We start from the raw sequence: 19,782 nt of genomic DNA, 5'->3' as shown, positions 1-19,782 counted from the left end.
TCAAGGTTTCAAAGACCTCTCTGATGAGAGTAGGCTACCCGTCCTGTTGGGAGTGGACGCAGAGAGCTGTGGGTTGGCAGCACACTACATTGCTGCCTGCCATAAGTTGAGCGACAGTGTCTGACAGACCAATCAACCTGCACATGTCCTCTACTGTATGCTTATTGTTATTGTTCAATGTATGGTTATTTTGACACTTGGTTATTGTTGTTACTGTTGTCCTGTTGACAATTTTGATTCTCATTTTTATATTGTAAATATCCTAAATAAGCTTTGGCAATATGTACATTGTTACGTCATGCCAATAAAGCAAATTGAATTGAGAGAGAGAGAGAGAGAGAGAGAGAGAGAGAGAGAGAGAGAGCGCGCTGAGGAGCATGTTGAGTAGAGAGAGAGAGCGAGCGAGCTGAGGAGCATGTTGAGTAGAGAGAAAGAGAGAGAAAGAGAGAGAGAGTGAGAGCTGAGGAGCATGTTGAGTAGAGAGAAAGAGAGAGAGAGCGCTGAGGAGCATGTTGAAGAGAGAGAGAGCTGAGGAGCATGTTGAAGAGAGAGAGAGAGAGAGAGAGAGAGAGCTGAGGAGCATGTTGAAGAGAGAGAGAGAGAGAGCTGAGGAGCATGTTGGAGAGAGAGAGAGAGAGCTGAGAGAGAGAGAGCTGAGGAGCATGTTGAGTAGAGAGAGAGAGAGAGCTGAGGAGCATGTTGAGTAGAGAGAGAGAGCGAGCTGAGGAGCATGTTGAGTAGAGAGAGAGAGCGAGCTGAGGAGCATGTTGAGTAGAGAGAGAGAGCGAGCTGAGGAGCATGTTGAGTAGAGAGAGAGAGCGAGCTGAGGAGCATGTTGAGTAGAGAGAGAGAGAGCTGAGGAGCATGTTGAAGAGAGAGAGAGAGCTGAGGAGCATGTTGAGTAGAGAGAGAGAGAGAGCTGAGGAGCATGTTGAGTACGTGTCTTTATGTCTGACGTTGCTCTGCTCTGTCCCATTGTCAGGGGTTGACTGATGGTGCACTACTCAATAACTGTCACACTACAGGCCATAGTGGACTGGTGTGTGAGGACTGATGTGCATGCGAGTGTCTTTCTAGAAAGGCAGAGAACAAACCAAGTGAGGGTGTGTGTGGTGATAGCAGTGTTTATGTAAAGGTGTGGGTGTGTTTGAGGAGACGGTCGTGTGTGTGTGTCAGACATGTGTAGGGCGTGTACACGCTGTGCGTTTGAGCGTCTGTGTATGACGCGTGTATGAGTGTGTGGTTTGGTCGTACTCACGTGAAGCAGAAGAAGAGCGTGGTAGACCCCACCAGGAAGGCTGTCGCCGCCGACACGGGCACGTAGCGGGACGGGCGAAGTGGCCGGGACGGGGAGGCGGTGTGGGGGGGCGAGGGGAGGCCACCCACACCTCCACTCTTACTGCTGCCTGGCATCACACAGGGGGAGAGGGGAGGGGAATACCCAGGGAGGGAGGGAGGGGGATTGGGGTGTGTAGATGGAGGGATGGATTATAGATAAAGAGGGAGGGAGAGATTAAGAGAAAGGGCAGAGAGAGAGAGAGGGATTGACGGGGTTAGAGAGGGAGGTAGAGGAGTCCCCTTCTCAATCGGACCATGACGAGAGAAGACCCACGTCTCTGCATGTTCACCGGAAAGAGGGGGATGAAGAGAAAGGGAGATAGACCGGCCCTCCCTAAACCGCGTGCTCATAAAACAACTCCGTCCCTTTGCTTAAAGTTGTCGGGCGTCTATTCAACTTGACCTTCGGCCTCGTCTGAGAGGAGGGGTTAAGATAAGACAGAGGGTATTTGAAAGGGGGGAGATAAGACAGAGATAGAGGGGGAGGGGGGGTTGATTGAGTTGGACTCTGACAGCTAAAGGCTTAAAGAAACTCCACTAGAAGGCCTTTTGTTTCAACACACAGGTCAACATAAAAGTAGACTGGAACATGAAGCTAAACAAGAGCCGCTATTTAAAAAAAGACGTGTTCTCGTAAGATTGAGGCATTGCCGCTCTATGCTTGAAGTACTGGCTTTATACAGGAGGACGACAACGACAAGCTCTGCTCAATTGTGGGTCAATCTCAAGGCTGATGCTTTTAAATTTCTTGGTTTCTTCTCTTTAGTCTTGTTCCTTACAGTGGATTTGGGTAAATATCTTGACGTTTTTAAAAGGAATATCAAGAAATGTGCACGTGCGAGAGGTAAATAACTTAATTGAAGGCTTAGTGATTGTACGATACAAAAATAAAATTATGCAATAAAAAATAAAAATTTTTTAAAGCTGTGATATGGCTTGATCGTTTCGGTGGGGTTTAGAAAAATCTTGGACCCTCCCTTTTCTAAAGAAAAGAAGTAGGATGTCTCAGTAAAGCATAATGTATATGATTTGGTGAAGCCGTTTTAAAAACGTACATTTCCTTTTTATTCATTACAATCTCACTCTCATCTAGTCCTTAAGACTCAAATGTTTTTTTTTTTGTTTTTTTTAAACAACTACTCAACTTTGAGGGGTCAAAAGGTCAGTTAGGTACAGAGGATGAGGAAGATCGCTTTGGTTGACCTTCTATGCATTCCCTGTTCAATGAAAGCCCGGATCAATAACTTAATATTTTAACGACCTCTGGTTCAGTTCAATGACATTCAGACCCAATAACCTTCTCCCCTTCCAGACGAAGATGACAGATTGCTTCCGTCTGCAGATTGTACGGTTCCGTCTGTAGCCTGTTCCGTCTGTAGCCTGTTCCGTCTGTAGCCTGTTCCGTCTGTAGCCTGTTCCGTCTGTAGCCTGTTTCCGTCTGTACGCTACTCTTGTCTGTGACCGACTGAGTATGAATGTGGCTCTGACACAGATGTTTTAAAAAGGGGGATGGAGCGATCGAGAGGTAGAGATTGATTGCAAGGTTTTTGATTTGATGCGGGCCAAGATGTAAAAAGATTGCAACATAGCAGTTTATTTTCTGCCTCGATAGAAAGGTATCACTCTAGCTGGTCTACTGTGTAAACAGGTAAACAAAGGGGGGGAGGGGAGAGAGAGAGAGAGGAAGGAGACAGAAAAGGAGCAAAATGGTCTTTGATTGTGTCCAAGTGGGATTCTTGTCTCTGTGTATTTTGCTCCCTGGTTGGCTCAATCCTCAGATGAGATGGGGAAAACAAAACAACATCAAAACAAGAGCTAAAAATCAGCGGAGACTAATATCAGGCAGTCCTATAATTGCTCTGGAAGTCAGCTAGTTTCCTCACTAAATAAAAATGGCTGTCCCTTCAGTCCAAACAGCATTTTCAAAACGCCAATGTGCTCGTAGGCGGATGCTCAGACGTTGGTCTTCCTGGTCGGGGCATCCCTGAGCCAACGGGAGACAAGCGGGAGTTCTCAGAGGTCGATCCCACCTGCTACAGGTGTGGGTGGAAGAAGACGTGTACACAGGTCAAATTGTGTGTGTCCCTGTAACCTGCAGGAGTCCATGAGGGGGCACATATCCGAAACACCCTGAAAGATCCTCCTGGAAAATGGTTAAAGAAAAACAAACAAAAAAAGAATAGGAAAAAAAACAATGTGAAGTTGAACCCAGAGAGGAAGGGCCTGAAAATTAGAAGCTGGATCTCCCTAGTGGAGATAGATGAAGAGCTCCTCTCCAGTGCCTGTGGACATCCAAGGCCCAGCTGCGTTAGCTAGCCAAGGAGAGGACGATGAGGAGGGCCGTTAGTTACATAAGCCGCCGTCTCACTGAGCGAGGCAGCCAGCCAGCCATTCCCCCAGGGCCATTCCTCTACTTCTGTCCCCCAGCGGAGTGCACCGAGAAGGGGGGGGGGGGGGGGGGGGGGGGGGGGGGCACACCCTCCCACTACGACCCCAGGGAAGCAACTCTGGGTCTCGGAGGGCGTGTCTGAGTGACTGTGAGACGTTTATGTGACTCTCTAGGGCTACTTCTAGAGGAGTGTGTGTGATTCTGTGTGTGTGTGTCTGTGTAAAGGGGGAGAGTGTCAGTTAGGAGAGCAGTGTGATAATCTGTAAGAAAAGATCCAACAGGTTTTCCAACAGGCACGGTCTCTCTCCACTCCCGCTGGCGTGTCACTGGTGATCGTCCTCTCTGTAGTCAGATACGTCTGGCACGGCCTCTAGACGTCTGCTGGGACACAGCTCCTATAGGGAGGGAGGGAGGAGGAGGAGAGAGACAGATGGGATAGAGAAAGGGGAGGGTGGGAATAAGAGAGAGGGGAAAGCGAGGGAGAGGAAAAGCGTGGGAGAGAGATACACGTCTTTAGCTCCATCATGAACCACAGCCAACTCTATGTATGGGACTTCATCGTAAACAAAACAGCATTCAATGTCGAGCACCAACTAGTCTAGCAGGAAAGCGTCGGTTGTTCACCTTGCTTCTGCTGTGGAAGTGATCTGCTGTTGTCACTGTGTGTGTGTGCGCGCGAGTGAGTCCGTCAACCGGGAGTGTGTCTGTGGGAAATATATATATATTTTTTTATCTCAGCCAGCAATGATTCTGGTTCCTAAAAAACAAATCCATAAAAACAAAGGTGTGATTGGGTCTGGCAGATATTTCGTTATCCCTCCAGGGATTCATCTGAAAGTGTGAGAACAACAAAAAGATAAATAAAAGTGTCCTGTCCCTCGTCTCCAAACAGTGTATGACAAGGTGTTGAGAGACTATGCTTTTCATAATTAGCCCAAAAAAAAATAATGGGAGTTGGGCCCTATAACCAGGGCCCCATGTGCCATTCAGACACAACCAATAGTAGAGGGCGTGAACCGTGAACGTACGAGTGAGACTGAGTGACTGAGTGACTGTGACTGTGTGTCTGGGCCTGAGAAGGACACCGCGGTTGGCACGAAATGAGAGCGCGCTCGTCGGGACCGGGGGGGTTCAACCTGAACTTGCACAATAACGACGCTCATTTTGCCCCAGGAGGCCTACATCCTCTGTCGAAAGAGGTATTGTCCAGAACACGACCCATTGTCCGCCACATGAGGTGAGAAGACAGCGATAAGACGCAGCACCTGAGGTCTCGCTCCATTCAGACTCAGGAATTTCACTCCTAAGTCCTTTACTAGAGTGCAAACATCAGCAAGTTATTATGATTCGTGAACAGAATCTGCATTTATAGTGGCTTAGTGCTTTTTCCTCAATCTCAAAGTGCTTTAAAATTGTATTGGGTTGAATTGTCCGTTCCTCAAACAATTAGGCGCCATCTCCCCTTCGACAGTTGAAGTAGTCAACTCAAACACCGGTCCCTCTGTTACATCCTTCCCAGGGTCGTATTCATCAGGCACCAAGCAGAAGAAATACAGACAGACAGGGGAGGGAGGGGCTAGCTGAGCTAGTCCAATAAAAACGTTTCTAAAACACAACGCTTTTTTTAAAAAGTGTTTCTCCCATGTGCCGCCTCTTACGCCGGACAGGTCCGTAATTAGGGTGATGTAGTTCTAAACGGGCTGACTAACAGGGGACATGCCTATAGGTATCAGGCTCAGCTATGCAGAGACTGGAAGTGACGGTGACAGTCAGACCGGTGACCTGAATCATTCAAACACTAATAGAGCATGGAGTACATCAGTGGCGGCTGCCTATAGACATAGATTAGGAACCACTGGCCACTTTAGTAATATATCCGTATTTAGCATCTCACATTCCACGGTGTCTTAGTCACTTCAATTGTTTGTAAATATTGCATCACCCACCTCATATGTATATACTGTACTCCATACCACGCCACTGTACCTTAGTCCAATGCCGCTTTCACAGGTATGTATACACTGTACTCCATACCACGCCACTGTACCTTAGTCCAATGCCGCTTTCACGGGTATGTATATACTGTACTCCATACCACGCCACTGTACCTTAGTCCAATGCTGCTTTCACGGGTATGTATATACTGTACTCCATACCACGCCACTGTACCTTAGTCCAATGCTGCTTTCACGGGTATGTATACACTGTACTCCATACCACGCCACTGTACCTTAGTCCAATGCCGCTTTCACGGGTATGTATATATTCTTAATCCAATCCTTACTTAGGTTTCCGTGTATTTTGGGTATATGTTGTGAAACTGTTTAGATATTAATTGTTAGACATTACGTGTATGTGACCAATAACATTTGATTTGATTTGTAACATGATCTCCCATGTTCTTCTAAGTCTACGTCCCAACTGGCACCCCGCTTGCTTTTTCCTGCACTACCTTTGACCTGGGCCCACACCATTTACTATAGGGCCCATCCCTACTATAGGGATCAAGGTAGTGGGAGGTAGTAATTTGGGACACAGGCCAAGTAAGCCTCTTCCCGAGCCAGAACGGCAATAGTACCTAGGCCTGTCTCCTGTCTCTGTAGTGGGAGGCAGCTTGGAGGTATAAGGAAACCCCCCTAGACAGGACGCTGGTCTGTCGCAAGGCCTCACCCCCGATCCGTCTCCTTGGCCCAACCCTAAAAATGGTCATTTTGGACTTTGAGTCTACGACTATCACCTATGACTGACCCCTCTCTCCCTTTCCTTCTGGAATCTACATCTCCAGCATAAGGGAAAGAGAAAGACAGAATAGTAACAATAGAACAATCCCTGGTATGTCTGGAACATATAAACTTCTCCTCTGCTTTGGGCTAAGTTCCAATCGAATGTGTGAAATACATAGACCTCTGCTCTGGGCTACGTCCCAATCAGATTCATCAACCTCCTAGTATCCTCATCTCCTTTCCTTCATCCTAATGGAGGTAGCTAGGCAGACCAAGGAAAACCCACGGTGCTAGCTAGTTATAGCCATGTAAAAAGAGGCCCAGCGTTTTTCCTAGTCAGTTCACATGGTCGGGAACACTTCTGGTTTTACTTGTAAGAGAGAAGACTGGCTTGTATCACTCAGACCAATGGATATCTGAGTGAAACAGATGCTATCTAAGAGTATTGGGACACAGCATGATACTGATATAGGCTTGTGTCCCAAATGGCAAACCTATTCCCTAGAAAGTGCACTACCCTACGGGCTCTGATCAAAAGCAGAGCCCTATGGGCCCTGGTCAAAAGCAGTGCACTACATAGGGAGCCATTTGGGACGCAAAATAGATGGTTAGCCTGCAGCAGTAGAATCTTGCCAGGAAAAGGGTGTCTCTGCCTAGGCTGTCATAGTACTGAGATCTAGATAGAGATTACACATATTGAGCAAAAATGGGCGGGGGCACACACACACACACATTCACTAACTCTCGGTGTGTGTGTGTGTGTGTGTAACATGAGTGCGGATGATTGCCTAATCAGTGGAGTATGTCTTACTGCCGTGGGGAGGAAACAGAAGCACAGACACACAATATGACTCACCGCAGTGCTACGCCCTCCCTGCGTCCACCTCATTTTTAGGGTTGTCGAGGAGATATGCAAATCACAACCATTCACGTATGACCAACAATACGCATCCGTCCCCTCCCCCTCTACAGCCTAAAGGTATGTGATCATCTGAAAAGGACTAGCGGGTACCAGGTACTGAGAGATGATTAGATACTCAAAGGTGACCACAGATGGACTTAGATTACTATCTCTATATATATATACACAAACATACACACTTACATACATTCAGTACCAGTGAAACGTTAGTACACACCTTCTCATTCCAGGGTTTTTCTTTATTTTTACTATTTTCTACATTGTAGAATAATAGTGAAAACATCTAAACTATGAAATAACACACATGGAATCATGTAGTAACCAAAAAAAGCGTTAAACAAATCAAAACATATTTGATATCTGAAATTCTTCAAAGTAGCCACCCTTTGCCTTGATGACACCTTTGCACACTCTTGGCATTCTCTCAACCAGCTTCATGAGGTAGTCACCTGAAATGCATTTCAATTAACAGGTATGCCTTGTTAAAGTTCATTTGTGGAATTTCTTCCTACTTAATGCATTTGAGCCAATGATGTGTTGACAAGGTAGGGGTGGTATTACTTTAAGACATGAAGGTCAGTCAATATGGAACATTTCCGCAAATACCTATGATGCAACTGGTTGAGGACCACAACAGGAAAAGGAAGACCCAGAGTAACTTCTGCTGCAGAGGATAAGTTCATTAGAGTTAACTGCACCTCAGATTGCAGCCCAAATAAATGATTCACAAAGTTCAAGTAACAGACACATCTCAACATCAACTGTTCAGAGGAGACTGGGTGAATCAGGCCTTCATGGTCGAATTGCTGCAAAGAAACCACTACTAAAGAACAGCAATAAGAAGACGAGACTTGTTTGGGCCAAGAAACACGAGCAATGGACGTTAGACCGGTGGAAATCTGTCCTTCGGTATGATGAGTCCAAATTTCAGATCATGGTGATGGTGCATTGCTGGTGACACTGTCAGTGATATTTAGAATTCAAGGCACACTTAACCGGCATGTTAAACCTGTCATCATTAAACTTCAAGGGAGGAAGGAAGGATGCATTTTACAAGTAGTATCCTCACTGGGCCTGTGTTCAAGTCTCTAGTCTCCCTCTTTGGTTTCCACTGTCCAGGAGAAGTCTTGACTTCTGGACCATTGACCTAGCTGTGGAGGACCTCCCACCGACCCAACCAACAAACTAGCTGCTTGATCTGGGAATTTTTCCTAAAATTCGTCTTCCCTCACCTTTCTCAAATCACATTGGAGGGGAGAAGATCCAAGGTACCGCCCCTCAGGCCTTCTCCGCCAATGCTTTTTGAGGAGAGAGGACACAAGACGAGTTGGGGAAAGAGCCTGGGAGGGACTATCCCATGCGCTGAAGACAGACACAGATGACAGCTGAGAGGGAGAAAGCGAGAGAGAGCCTATTCTGACACAGTCAGATTCCACGAGGATTAGCTAATGATCATCATCACTTCCTCTTCTTTTCAGTAAGCTGCTGGGTAAAACAAGCGGACACCTACCACGTTGGGCATGCTCACCTACATCACACTCAACGGGGAACAACGTAACTGGATGCCATGGCGGCGTGTGGTCACCCCGTAAGGGAAATTGCGTATGTGTTTGCGCACAACGGCTGTGCGTCTGTCTCTGGGCTACATGCCCCAATTGCTCAAAGGCATTGAACTCCCTCTCTCTCCGTCTGTACATTTTCAGCCATCATTCCTTACCATTTACATGACCCCCCCCCCCCCATGGGAATCAATAAAGTACATTCATTCATTCAGAAAACACCACCGACACTCAAACTACATCTGGCGCTTAAAACCATCTACACAACTGACAAACCAAAGTCCTTACAGTTCCTTCCTGCAATAGAATAGGGTTATGATCAGAGTGGGGCTGTGATGGAATTTTGCATGGTGGTAATTGGCCAGCCAAATGACCGCAGTCGCTGTAAAACCGTTCCAATAGCAAATAATATAACACAATTAAAATGTCTTATTTTGGACGCACATTTTCTCCTCCTGACTGCATGCACCGTCGTAGGTTATATTGCTGTGTGCTGCTGCGCCTTTCCACGTGTACCGTACTCATTTGCTACAACACCTCTTGCTTGTTTCAGCAAAGAGCAACAAAGATTCATCACGTTGTTAAGAGTCCATGTGACCCGCAGGAAACGGACAGTCGCACGGATACCCGGCCGTCTCGTCTCCAGTCAGCTGTACGTAAAAAAAATATATATATATTTATTTATTCTACTTTGAGATTATCCTGCATCTACAACACATTCAGAAAGGTATTACTTCCCCTATCACTTCTTAGGTGTGAGTGAGATCACCACCCTGCCCCAAAGAACTTGGCTTCAATTGGTTTCCATGGAGATGTCTGCCCTCAGCTGACCCGGATGCTGTAGAAAGGGGGCCTCGACACAAAAGTCGACCGATGACAAACAAAACACTGAGGTTAGGTGGAAAGAACGAGTGTATAATGTGTATTGTATCCCACACAGACCTAATAAAGAAGGCAGTTGAGTACACTCATGAACACAATGAGTGTTTCCTCCTTCCCTCATCAGCCACAGTAGCGCCCAGCTGGCCATGACCATTGGCACAGGCTACTCTCTTCACTAGCTAGGTTTCCATCCAATTGGCAACTGATGTGAATATTCAAAAATATGCATAGAAACAACATGCGTATTTTCCCCCACCAGCCATAGTGCACATAAAAATAACTTTTCGGTCAAATTCTCATGTACTGAATAAAAAGTACAAGTGAAACGGGTTTCCAATCACATTTTCAACTCTACTCATGGTTCTGTCTATTAGCCCATGTATTCCCAAACTGGGGTCCGCGCAATGCCGTCAGGGGTACGCTAAATAAAAATGTGGTTCATATTTTTTATTTTCCCCTTCACATTTTCAAACAGTCCATTTATATTTTCCAACGGGGCTATGCATTTGGGTGAGGTTCCCCCCCTGCGCCTGAGTATCCTCGTTTCACTGCCAAAAATAAAATTAAACCATCATCAAGTATTCAGCAAAATAACAACACAATGTAAAATACAGGTAGCCTAGTCAAATAATTAACATCCAATCACATTAACCGTTACTCTCTCGCGGGAAACCTTCACTCTTGCACAGACACTTAGAAACAAAACATGACAATTTTTAAAATAAGCCACAGGACTTTTTTTTTTCGAGAATAAAGACGACTTTCGAGTAGTAAGACAGGTATAAAAGCAACCGTATATGGTGAGCTACCGAGTGGCTAGGACAGGCAATCCCCATACTATTGTGGAGAACTTCATTCTTCCTGCTGCCACAGATATGTCTGGGGGGAAAAGCCCCCCCCAAAAAAACAATACAGACAATGCCTTCATCAAATAACATTGTTTCACGACGCATCAGTGACATGGCAGGAGATGTTTTGAAGCAATTACTGCTTTGCATACAAGCCAGAGAATTATATGCATTACAGCTGGAAGGGTCAACAGACGTGATGGGCCTGGCACAGCTCCTGGTATATGTCTGTTACGTTTATTAAGGAAGACATCCTCTTCTGCAAACCAGGACAACATGAGAGGATATTTTTAAAGTACTGGACAGCTCTGTGACATCAAATGGACTTGGGGTCAAGATGTGTTGGTATCTGTACTGATGGCGCAAAAGCCATGACAGGAAGACACAGTGGAGTGGTAATGCTCGTGCAAGCAGTTGCTCCCGACGCCACTTGGGTACACTGCAGCATCCACAGAGGCTCTTGCTGCCAAGGGAATGCCTGACAGCTTGAAATATGTTTTGGACACTACAGTGATAATGGTTAACTTTGTTAAAGTAAGGCCCCTGAATCCTCGTATTTTCTGCATTACGCAATATGGGCAGCGACCATGTAACACTTTCACAACATACAGAAGTGCGCTGTTATCAAGAGGCAAGTATTGACACGTTTGTTTTTAAATTGAGAGACGAGCTTAAAGTTTTCTTTACTGACCATAATTTTCACGTTTGACCGCTTGCATAATGACGAGTTTCTCACCCAACTGGCCAATCTGGGTGATGTTTTTTCTCACCTGAATGATCTGAATCTAGGATTACAGGGACTCTCCACAACTATATTCAATGTGCAGGACAAAATTGAGGCGATGATTAAGAAGTTGGAGCTCTTCTCTGTCTGCATTAACAAGGACAACACACAGGTCTTTCCGTCATTTAAATGATTTTTGTTGTGTGCAAATGAACTCAAGCTTATAGACCATGTCAAATGTGATATAACGAAGCACCTGAGTGAGTTGGGTGCGCAATTACACAGGTACTTTCCCGAAACGGACAAAACAAACAACTGGATTCATTATCCCTTTCATGCCCTGCCTCCAGTCCACTTACAAGACAAGAGAGCCTCATCGAAATTGCAACGAGGCAAGCGGTTCTGTGAACATTGAATTTAATCAGAAGCCACTGCCAAATTTCTGGATTGGGCTGGGCTCAGAGTTTCTTGCCTTGGCAAATCGTGCTGTTAAGACACTGATTCCCTTTGCAACCACGTACCTATGTGAGAGTGGATTCTCAGCCCTCACAAACATGAAAGCTGAATACAGGCACAGACTGTGGGGGAAATGATTTCAGATGGGGACTCTCTCCAATACAACCCAACAATGCAGAGTTATATGCATCCTTTCAAGCACACCCTTCTCATTAACCTGTGGTGAGGTATTCACAATTTTTGAGGAACTAATATGTAAGATGGTTCAATAAAGACCAAAATGATTGATTATTATTATTACTATTATTATTGTATTATTACTTGTGCCCTGTTCCTATAAGAGCTCTTTGTCACTTCCCTCGAGCCGGGTTGTGACAAAACCTCACACTCATTCTTATGTTTAACGAATGTATTGTATCGTGTGTGTGTGTGTGGCAGGCTTACAATGATGGCAAAAAAACAAAAATAAATTTGAGAGTGCGCTGACCCTGGTGCGAGAGGGTGTACGCAGCTGGAGGTTGAATGTTTGAAGGGGTACGGGACTATAAAAAGTTTGGGAACCAACTTGGTCTACATGATGAGATTATTATGGACAAAATAGTGAGATTATTAATATTTTTCCAACAGTAGTGAAGCATCAATTAAGTCAGCAGAATAAGACAGCAAAAAAAAATAGTTTGGAAAGGAGCATCAAGCTCATCACGTGCAACACCCTGTGAAGTTCATAACTCATTTCATGTGTAACCTAATAAACTGCATTCTTCTCCGAGTCCTAGTAGGAGAATCAAACAAAATATCACCACGTGACTCCAAATTTACTTCCATATGATGGATATATGAATAGTTCTGTGTAAATGCATTTCCACCGCCATTTCGTACATAATTAATTTTACCTACACAAAATGATATTTTGTTTTGGGTCGGCATTTGGAAAGTTTACAGACAAATTTGCTGTTCCCATCAGGCTTGTAGTGACATGTTTTATCCAACATGTACTTCACTCGCATAAAAAGGGTTGGATGAAAACCTGGTTACCGTAATACATTAAAATCACCACCACTAACAACTTCTCCTGGACCAGGGGACAGCTGAGGAGGAGTTCATACATTTGCATTAAAATGGACTCTGCGTGCGTATCATGATCGATGAGGTGGCAGAGAGGTCTCTCCCTGAGAGTGTATCATTCAGTCCCCATTCATCAGAACGGAGGTGAGGATCAGATGTGTCCCATTTTCCTTTTGTTCGACACATGAGCAGAGCTGTAGGGAAGTCATTAGCTTCTATATCCAGTCATAAACCCCACCCATTCCTACAATTTATTTTCTTCAAATTATATTTTAAACCTAACCCCACTGCTAACATTATGCTTAACCCCGACCTTAAATTATGACACATTTGTGTAGCCAATTTTGATGTTGTGGCTGTGGAATCTGACTGCTAGTGGAAACCAAATATTCCTGAATAGCTTCCTCTCATCATCTCCTTTTGTTTGATTCATGTACCTTCTATATTCCCTCTCTGAATTATCTTTCCTTCCTTTACAGGGAGGATCTTAATGTGACCTCACTGCTCATTTGCATCTTATTCACCACCCACTCTTCATCCTGCAAACTTCACAGGTTTCAAGGTGGACCCTGCCTGCAGGAACACACCATCTAAATAGCTGACAATCATGTGTTCAGTCCTCAACAGGATCACCTGTCAAGTGTTACCACACAAGCTATGCAGGCATGTGCTGCTAGGGCTAGTCAACACCCTCACCCAAAACTACAGGTTGGTGTCCGGTCTGCCAAGGGATAGGCCTTAGTGCAGCATGTGATTATGGGGGGACATCATTCATGTAGTCTAACAAATGGTTGGATAATCTAAAATGGTCAGCTAGGCTATATACAATTCTACCTTTATACTAAATCTGTAATACCGAAGCATCGTCAATCGATCGAAAAGGTTCGTTTGCGGTCACGTTCAGTGAAAAAAAAGCGTTATGATTTGAACCCTTTCTCATTCTCTTTGACAAACCCCAAACCGCCTGTAATATTTTTGGGTGTGTATCGCTGCGGTTCCACTCTGTCACTCTTCTGTATAGGCCTCAAAACTCATCCCCGAACTCACTCTCTTGTCAAGGTTGAGAAAAGATACCTTCAAAACTGGGGTCGACGCAGCGGCACAGCCCGATGTGTTCTGACGGCCCGGCCTTGCTCGAATCGAGATGACACACTAAACCACACTCGTTACAGGTTAGCGTAATAAATATGAGTTCGACTCATATCGAGCGAGGCATGGTTGGCTGTATGGACGTTGACTCCGATTCAACAACTTTGCCCCGAAAATAATACAGACGTTACTGTCAGCACTGGCAAGGTGAGAGTCGGTTATGGGAACATTAGCGAACTATGAATTGACTAACGTTACTAGTCTATGACTAGCTAAAGCCCCCCCCGTAAAATGTAGCTCGCTTCAGTGGTACGGAATGGAGTAGATATTTTGCAAGCCAGTTAGCCATTTCTGGTGGCTAACTTCTAGCTTGGAAACTGTGCTAGCTTGGTGGCAACACCTGAGCGTTTGAGCTACCTAGCCAGCTAACGTTTGGATACCACCTTTAGCCTGCAAAGCTACAGTAACATTAAGTTAGCTTCTAGGTTTCATTTTCACAACAGCATTTTGACAAACCTGGCTAACCATTTACCTGTAGCTATGTGGATTCACACCGGCTCCTTGAGTGAATAAATCCCAAAACGGTTGAATGTCCCCCGTTGATAGATTAGATTGATGATAACCGTTTTAATCTCCATACGAAGGTTTGGTGTTGGGTCCTCTGTGTTAGCAATTTGGCTAGATAGCTACATTTTCCTTCTCCATTACGGTACAGTACACGCCTAAAAGATAAGTATCTAAAGCTGTTCGTTATCACTGGTCGATGGCTTCGGTGCATGTGTTTAGCTAACGGCTAGGCGTTTTTTTAATCGAAGACACGAACGATTGCAGCAGGTAGATTGTACTGAGATGCCCGAAGCCGATACATATTTTCAGGACCAACCAAGCGCAGATGTCCACGAACCTCTCTCCGAGAAGATATTGAAGTCCCGCCTCCTTCCTTGCTATTGGAAAGTTTATCTGTCAACCAAGAAGTGGAGTTTCTCGTGTACATTATGTGGTATGTGGCCAATTTACGACAAACAGCTAGGGCTGTTCTTACGCACGACGCATCGCAGAGTGCCTGGACGCAGCCGCAGTTTGTAACAGCAATAAGGCACCTCAGGTGTTTGTGGTATATTGCCAATGTACCGCGGCTAAGGGCTGTAGCCAGGCACTCTTGGCATATTGGCCACAGTTAAGAGCTGTCTCCATGCGCGACACATTGCAGAGTGCCTGGACACAGCCCTTAGCTGTGGTTTATTGGCCATATACCACAAACCCCAGAGGTGCCTTATTGCTAGACCCTATACCATGGGTATGACAAAACATGTATTTTTAGTGCTCTAATTACGTTGGTAACTAGTTTATAATAGCAGTAAGGCACCTCAGGTGTTTGCGGTATATTGCCAATGTACCACGTCTAAGGGCTGTATCCAGGCACTAGTGGCATATTGGCCAAATACCACACCTCCTAAAATGATTGATTGATTAGACCATTTCATTGATCCTTAAATTAAATCTCCACACAGGGGACACCGGGCCATGCAAAACGAACTTGCCGACTCATCAGTAGAGATCAAGACCAATACATCATGTCATGTGCTGTTACTTTGTTGATCATGATGGTCAGTCAATGTCCATACAAGATACTCTTCCAAAATAAATAACCGTATTTTGACTCCCAACACTCGAATACAATCAGGTATGTATTGGGTAAGTGGTTTTAGCCTGGCTATTCCTACTCCATGATTGACAGGTAGGCCTTCACTGAAAGGGGGGTGTTTAAAAACCCTCTGACACACTGACATACTAAATACTGTGTGTTTTGCGTGTGTGTACTGTCTCAGCATGTGTGTGGGCCCGTAAACACACACATGCCAGGGGGATTAAAGCGACAGCAGGAGTTTTGGATAAGCCCACCCTACCCCTCCTCTCCACACACACATATTCCCACAAAGCTCACATACATACATACACTAAGTTGACCAACATCTGCTGCAGCACCACCAGACATAATGAAACAAATCTGAATCGCACTAATGAAATCACACACAATGGCATACAGTGTTTCCCCTAGGATTTTGTATGCAGCGGTGGCATGGTTAGGTGTGGGGGGTCCCTCCTCTTTGCCTTAGAGACAAAATATAGCTTTTTTAAAGTAACTTCCCAGTGTTTCCAGATTTCTATGAAATATGACCTATAATTACTTACAATAAGAGTGAAATAATTCCCATTTTTTGGAATGAAAACTAGGTTAAAAAGCAGCTTTTCTGTGTTGGAATGGTGTGGGCATATCCCAACAACAGAATGGTGTGGACTATACCGGTCTTAAAAAATATTAATGCAAGTAGAATGCTGATTGGCTAGCTCATCCTCCTCTATACCGCTGATTACCATACCAGGCCCCCAGTGTCCGGTCTGGAGTTTGAAGTCACGAGCTCCGCTGGTCAGCAACTGCGTACAACCTAGCGGTGCCGAAAGCCCTGGTTTGCCAAAGAAAGCCTATGTAATTATGATCATCAGAACGGCCCAACATTTTTTTTGACAGCTGTTTTGGGCTCTAATATGTGTTTATTCGATCACCATGATGAGTTATTTAAAAGTTTGCTACAAACCGAGATAATTTATTAAATGGTGATCATTCTGACGACTACAGGACCACGTGCTGACACAGACCAATCACGGATGGGCAGGCTACGAGGAGGCTCGCACCCTCATGCACGCTCTTTGCACTTGGTATTCACACCGATGTCATCTAGCAGCATTGGGTTGACTGTCTCAAGCAGGATGAAAACGACTACATCAACTATGATACTTTGCTAGTTACGGACACTTTCACCATGATCCTTAAGTGATGCTTTGGTGCCGTTCAGCCCCATTCGAATTGCAAAAATCGCTGAAGTTGGAGACTTTTATCTCCCTCACCAACTTCAAACATCAGCTATCTGAGCAGCTAACCGATCGCTGCAGCTGTACATAGTCTATTGGTAAATAGCCCACCCTTTTTCACCTACCTAATCCCCATACTGTTTTTATTTATTTACTTTTCTGCTCTTTTGCACACCAATATCTCTACCTGTACATGACCATCTGATCATTCATCACTCCAGTGTTAATCTGCAAAATTGTAATTATTTGCCTACCTCCTCATGCCTTTTGCACACATTGTATATAGACTCCCCCTTTGGTTTCTACTGTGTTATTGACTTGTTAATTGTTTACTCCATGTGTAACTCTTTGTTGTCTGCTCACACTGCTATGCTTTATCTTGGCCAGGTCGCAGTTGCAAATGAGAACTTGTTCTCAACTAGCCTACCTGGTTAAATAAAGGTGAAAAAAAAAAAAATACAAATTCAGCAATATGGCATGCTTCAAATTAAAATAATTCCAGCTTCACGCGCCATCGGGGGTTTTCCATAGGAATATGTGGATGATGTCAGCGCTGTCACTAGCTACTGGTTTTAATGTCAAGGGGTATTACATCATACTCTGAAGAAATAGCAAACTTTTAAAAAAAGTTTGATGTGAGGTTTTTGAAGTAATTTTTCTCAAATGTATGCTTTGGCCACAAAACAAGTACAGGACTAGTCAACAACATTTTTGTATGAGTTAACAAAAAATTCACTTTTAAAAGTGGGATTTTCACTTTACAGTTACTTTCAAACCTAGTTTCCTGCAATTCTATACATTTTGTCATGGGCCTGAGAGGAAAAAAATGCAGTTTTAAAGCTGATTTCCTGCAATTCTACACATTTTGCAATAGCATAAGAACATCACATAAGCCATCTGAGTGACTCAAACTTCAGCAAAATCAATGGGGTCCACATGCCGTGACATTTTTGGAATTTTAGGTTCTCCCTGACTGTCTAGTTTTTATTTTGGTGGATGTTAGTTATCAAATATTATCTTATTAAAACATACAGTTGAAGTCAGAAGTTTACATACACTTAGGTTGGAGTCATTAAAATTGGTTTTTCAACAACTCCACAAATTTCTTGTTACAAACTATAGTTTTGGAAAGTCGGATAGGACATCTACTTTGTGCATGAAACAGATATTTTTTCCAACATTTGTTTACAGACAGATTATTTAACTTATAATTCACTGTACCACAATTCCAGTGGGTTGGAAGTTTACATACACTAAGTTGACTGTGCCTTTAAACAGTTTGGAAAATTCCAGAAAATGATGTCATGGCTTTAGAAGCTTCAATTGGAGGTGTACCTGTGGATGTATTTCAAGGCCTACCTTCAAACTCAGTGCCTCTTTGCTTGACATCATGGGAAAATCAAAAGAAATAAGCCAAGCCAAAATTGCAGACCTCCACAAGTCTGGTTCATCCTTGGGAGCAATATCCAAACACCTGAAGGTACCACGTTCATCTGTACAAACAATAGTAGGCAAGTATAAACACCAATGCGGCCACGCAGCCAACACACTGCTCAGGAAGGAGACGCATTCTGTCTCCTAGATATTAACGTACTTTGGTGCGAAAAGTACAAATCAATCCCAGAACAACAGCAAAGGACCTTGTGAAGATGCTGGAGGAAACGGGTACAAAAGTATCTATATCCACAGTAAAACAAATCCTATATCAACATATCCTGAAAGGCCACTCAGCAAGGAAGAAGCCACTGCTCAAAACAGCCATAAAAAAGCCAGACTACGGTTTACAACTGCACATGGGGACAAAGATCGTACTTTTTGGAGAAATGTCCTCTAGTCTGATGAAACAAAAATAGAACTGTTTGACCATAATGACCATCATTATGTTTGGAGGAAAAAGGGGGAGGCTTGCACGCTGAAGAACACCATCCCAACTGTGAAGCACGGGGGTGGCAGCATCATGTTGTGGGGGTGCTTTGCTGCAGGAGGGACTGGTGCACTTCACAAAATAGATGGCATTATGAGGGAGGAAAATTATGTGGATATATTGAAGCAACATCTCAAGACATCAGTAAGGAAGTTAAAGCTTGGTCGCAAATGGATCTTCCAAATGGACAATGTCCCCAAGCACACTTCCAAAGTTGTGGCAAAATGGCTTGAGGACAACAAAGTCAAGATATTGGAAGTGACCATCACAAAGCTCTGACCTCAACCCTATCGAAAATTTGTGGGCAGAACTGAAAATGTGTGTTTTGAGCAAGGAGGCCTACATAACTGACTCGGTTACACCAGCTATGTCAGGTGGAATGGGCCAACATTCACCCAACTTATTGTGGGAAGCTTGTGGAAGTCTACCTGAAACGTTTGACCCAAGTTAAACAATTTAAAGGCAAGCTGACATAAATCATTCTCTCTACTATTATTCTGACATTTCACATTCTTAAAATAAAGTTGTGAACCTAACTGACCTAAAACAGGGAATATTTACTAGGATTAAATGTCAGGAATTGTGAAGGACCGAGTTTAAATGTATTTGGCTACGGTGTATGTAAACTTCCAACTTCAACTGTATATCTTTATATATAGCTCCTTTATCTTTTCTACGTCATTTATATCTGACATTAGTCATTTAAGTTGACACAGAATACGTTTTACTATCCCCAAAATTATATATGTAAAAAAATAAAAATACTGCTAATTGAATATAGGGGAAACACTAGGATAGGTGGCTGACAAGTGATTTCTAATGGTGTGCATTAGTGTGAGACAAGGAGAGGGAGCGAGAGTGTGTGAGAGAGGGAGCGAGAGTGTGTGAGAGAGAAAGAGTGTGTGAGAGAGAGAGAGAGAGAGTGTGAGATTGGCACAGAGAGTAAATACAAAAGAGGGGAGAAAACGGATAACAAAATGGATGAACATGCC

At 44.2% G+C, this 19,782-nt stretch overlaps 1 protein-coding gene across 2 annotated transcripts in view; it reads right to left on the bottom strand.

Moving 5' to 3' along the window:
• The window catches only part of LOC109900437 (palmitoyltransferase ZDHHC5), a 36,955-nt gene extending 21,959 nt beyond the window's left edge, over positions 1-14,996 (bottom strand). For both annotated transcript variants that reach the window (XR_004211998.1, XM_031837776.1), the window contains exons 1-2: positions 14,528-14,996; positions 1,259-4,122 (exon numbers count right to left, since the gene is read on the bottom strand). Coding sequence is in view for 1 of the 2 variants with exons in the window: in XM_031837776.1 (XP_031693636.1) it covers positions 1,259-1,413 (155 nt within the window). In the remaining variant the exon portion in view is untranslated. The remainder of the gene's footprint in view (positions 1-1,258; positions 4,123-14,527) is intronic.
• Between the last annotated feature and the right edge of the window lie 4,786 nt (positions 14,997-19,782).

The sequence above is a fragment of the Oncorhynchus kisutch genome, linkage group LG12, assembly GCF_002021735.2.
Source record: "Oncorhynchus kisutch isolate 150728-3 linkage group LG12, Okis_V2, whole genome shotgun sequence".
NCBI classification, from domain to species: domain Eukaryota; kingdom Metazoa; phylum Chordata; class Actinopteri; order Salmoniformes; family Salmonidae; genus Oncorhynchus; species Oncorhynchus kisutch.
The sequence above is the reverse complement of the archived record's forward strand: the minus strand, read 5'-3'. Positions and strand labels throughout refer to the sequence as shown.